This window comes from Penaeus monodon, chromosome 38 (genome assembly GCF_015228065.2).
Source record: "Penaeus monodon isolate SGIC_2016 chromosome 38, NSTDA_Pmon_1, whole genome shotgun sequence".
In the NCBI taxonomy this organism is placed as follows: domain Eukaryota; kingdom Metazoa; phylum Arthropoda; class Malacostraca; order Decapoda; family Penaeidae; genus Penaeus; species Penaeus monodon.
In genome coordinates, this window is record NC_051423.1 from 24,620,304 (window position 1) to 24,624,395 (window position 4,092).

At 47.9% G+C, this 4,092-nt stretch overlaps 1 protein-coding gene across 1 annotated transcript in view; it reads left to right on the forward strand.

Annotated features, from left to right (window-relative positions):
• LOC119596803 (serine/threonine-protein kinase N-like) overlaps nucleotides 1-4,092 on the forward strand; it is a gene marked incomplete in the record, with an annotated part of 199,060 nt that overhangs the window by 90,030 nt on the left and 104,938 nt on the right. The window contains 1 exon segment of the mRNA XM_037946131.1: nucleotides 1,075-1,243. Within this exon segment, the coding sequence (XP_037802059.1) occupies nucleotides 1,075-1,243 (169 nt within the window).

Genomic DNA, 4,092 nt, shown 5'->3' on the forward strand with positions numbered 1-4,092 from the left:
TTATATGAAATTCCTTTTCTAGTGGCTGTTCTCTTCGTTTTTCTTCAGTTATTAACATCTTGCTGGGCTTATGGGGTGTAATTTTTGATCTGGGAAGCATGCACTCAATAAAGAAAGAAAGAAAAAACCCGCACTATCACGGAAATTACCTAGAAGACCTTACGAGAGTTTCTTCCCGCAAATCTTTATCCAATTACAATTTCTCTTAATCCCTTCTTCCCACGATCTCCGTCCCCGAGGCAGCATGGCGGGGGAAGATTATCATAATGCAGCAATGGCGGCTTGGTGGCGCGATTATGACGATTACTCGGGGCTGCGTTCGGGCCGTGTAATGTGGGATCGTCATGCGTGTCTTCAGCGTGGTCTATGATTTATCTTTATTTTTATTTTTATAGATGGTGGTGATAGCGTTAATGAGTCTAGGTTTAATCTCTATCTCTCTCGCTGTTTTTGTGAAGTGTGTGTTTGTTGTGTTTTCGAGGAGTAATGCTTTGAGGTTGAATTTCGTTTAGATTTTCCTCGTTTTTAAAAATATATATTTTTGGGTTGTTTGTGTCTTTGTAATTTATAGTTAAGATAGTTGGCGTTCATTATCCGCCTTTGTGTTGATATGTTCGCTTCCCTGTGGATCTTTAATGATGTCCAGTCCATTAAAAGAAAGAAAAAAATGCTTTCTCTTTCAGGGGATAATATATTTGACTAAATGAGAGAAAATCAAAGAATAATTGTAAAAGTACAGAGAACATTCTTTAAGTGTCTGTCCACTGTGATGTGTAAGCGAGAGACGATGCGAGGGAACGGCGTCGAACTTATCGTGGTCCTTCTTCCTCTTCCCCATTTATGAATAGCCAGCGTAAGTGAAGGAAATAATCCTGAACGGGCAGATTTATTTATTTGTTTATTTATTTATTTATTTATTTATTTTTGTAATTTTTGAATGCAAGAAACGCCGATAGAAAACGGCCCTGGTGTAACTCTTCTTTTTTTACCATTTTCTTCTCCTTTTTATGAATATGTAAGTGACGGAGACGCAGAGGAGCAGCAGTAATAACCGTCTTCTCCTTGCCCCCCCAGGGTCTGCCCATCATCCAGGAGCTGACCCACAAGTATGGGCTGCAGGCGGACTTCGGGGAGGCGACGCTGGGGCAGAAGCTGGAGGAGTTGCGGGAGCACATCCGGAAGGAGATCCGCAAGGAACTCAAGATCAAGGAAGGCGCCGAGAACCTCCGGAAGGTCACCACAGGTAAGGAGAGGGGAGGGGGGAGGGGGAAGGGGAGGAGGGGTTTGGGAAGCAATAGTGGGAGAGGGAAGGGGTTGGGAGGGGCAAGGGAAGGGGAATGGAAGAGGAAAAGAGAAAAGGGATGGAGGGAAAGGGAGTGGAAAGAGAAAGGAAAAGGGTAAGGGAGGGAAGGATAATGGAAAGAGAAAAGAGAAGGGAAGGGAAGGAATAAGGGGAGGGAATTAGACACAAGAGGGAAGGGAAATGGAAAAAAACCGCCTTTCCTTTCGCTTTCCTGTTATCATTGTTATTGATGTTGTTACCATCGTTGGTAGCAGTCATATTTGATAAGAACATTAGCGTGATGATCAACCTTAACTTTTCAAGTGCCAGTGTTCCGGAAAATCGAAATTGTAGGGGGGGGGACGGTGTATGGGTGGGGGGGGACGAAGTGTAAGGAGGCGTTGACGGATGATGGGAACCTTCGGATAGAGGCAGCGGCTTCCAGGATTTTCGCTAATCACGTAATTGGCGGCGAGGGAGAAGCCGAAGGTGCATTGTTATTCGGGTGTTGGTGACCTCCCTTCTCTCCTCCTACTTCCTTCCCTCCATCCGCGTTTTTTTCTGTTTCCCAGCTCCTCGTCCTCCATGTCTGCCTCTTCCTCTTTAACCATTTCCACTTTTTCCTACTCCTTTTTCTTCTTCCTTTGCTTCCACCTCTTCGTACGTCCTCCACCTCCTCCTCCTCCTCCTTTTCCTCCTCCTCTTCTTTTTCCTCCTCCTCCTCCTTTTCCTCCTCCTCCTCATTTTCCTCCTCCTTTTCCTCCTCCTCCTCCTCCTTTTCCTCCTCCTCCTCCTTTTCCTCTTCCTTCTCCTTTTCCTCCTCCTCCTCCTTTTCCTCTTCCTTCTCCTCCTTCCTCCTCCTCCTTTTCCTCCTCCTCCTCCTCCTCCTCCTCCTCCTTTTCCTCCTCCTCCTCCTCCTCCTTTTCCTCCTTCTTTTCCTCCTCCCCCTCCCCCTCCCCCTCCCCTTCCCCCTCCTCCTCCCCCTCTTTGGTGGGTGGATGGATATATGAATGGATGGATGTGTGGGTGGTTGGGTAGAAGAGTGGATGGATGGATGGGTGGATGAATGCATGGAAGGATATATGAATGGATGGATGTGTGGGTAGGCAGTTTGATGGATAGATGGCTGTATGGATGAGTGGGTCGATTGTTGATTAGGTGGATGTGTGGATAAATACTTGAAGAGTAGAGTATTAGGTGGATGTGTGGATGGAGAGGTGGATGTATCGATGGATAAGTGTAAGCTGGTATGCACTTAGAAGCCTAATTACTAGAAAACGAGGGAGAGCATACAGGTGAGGACAAAGGAGGCAGATGCAAACTGATATCATCGGGCTCTTTTCGATGCAAGTGATACCGCAAGTTGCAAAGGGCCTGCAGTGTGGTACGTCATTGCGAATGCTTGGGCGTTTCATGGGATCACGATGCATGCGACGGCGGCGGCGAAGGGAAACGAGGTAGCTGCAGGTGAACGCAGACGGTAGCGCGGTAATTGCGTGGCGGTAAAAAGGGGGAATGGACGGCTGCTGGCGAAGAAGGGAAATTACTTTATTGGTGGTTCTTGTGGTCTGTGCTCTTCGCAACCATTGCCGCTGCACGTCTGGCCCTCCCCGGGTCGTACCCCTCACTCCCCTCCCTCCTTTATGCCTTACACCGATACTCCTCTCTCCCCTCACCTCCCCTCACTCCCTTATCCCTTACTCCACTACTCGCTCCCCTCACCTCTCACCCCCTATCCCTTACTCACCTTCTCTCAGTCTTCACTTGCTCTCACATCCCCTCGACTTTACGATCCCCACGCCTACCCCCACTGCCCTATCCCGTATTCCCCTATTCCCGCCACCTCTGCTCTCACTCCCCTCCCACGCTCACCTCTAGCCCCGCTGCATCCTTGAACCCCTTGTTCTCGGACACCGCTACCCTTCCTTCCCCTCACCCGTACCCCTCATTTCCTTATTTCGGACGCCCGTCCCCGTCATTTGCTTTTTGGGTGAAATTGTTTGGTTTGGTCATTATTACTTTCGTTAACTAAAATCATTGATATTATTTTTACTATTAACGTTATCGCCACTGTTACTGTTCATGGCATGATTTTAGTAATCATATGGTAATGTTACCATTGCTGTTACGGCTAGCTACTACGACGATAGTTATTGCAGCCACAACTGCCACCACCATTAGTATCGTTCCTTACTCAAAATTCATTTAAACCCACGATGGAAAAAATGTATATATATACCAAGTATTGCTTAATATTGATGGTGAATGCGAACGGGTTGTGTATGTATGGCTTTTCATGTGTGTGTGTGTGTGTGTGTGTGTGTGTGTGTGTGTGTGTGTGTGTGTGTGTGTGTGTGTGTGTGTGTGTGTGTGTGTGTGTGTGTGTGTGTGTGCGTGCGCGTGTGTGCGCGTGTGTGCGCGTGTGCGCGTGTGCGCGTGTGTGCGTGTGTGTGTGTGTGTGTGTGTGTGTGTGTGTGTGTGTGTTGTGTGTGTGTGTGTGAGAGAGAGAGAGAGACAGACAGACAGAGTGACAGAGAGACAGAGTGACAGAGAGACAGAGTGACAGAGAGAAGAGAGGGAGGAAGAGAGAGAGTGACAGAGAGAGAGAGAGAGTGACAGAGAGAGAGAGAGAGTGACAGAGAGAGAGAGAGAGTGACAGAGAGAAAAAGAAAAGCGAGGACAGAGACAGAGACGAGACAGAGACAGAGACAGAGACAGAGACAGAGACAGAGACAGAGACAGAGACAGAGAGAGAGAAGGGAGAGGAGAGAGAAAAGAGAGGAGAGAGAAGAGATAGGAGAGGAGAGAGA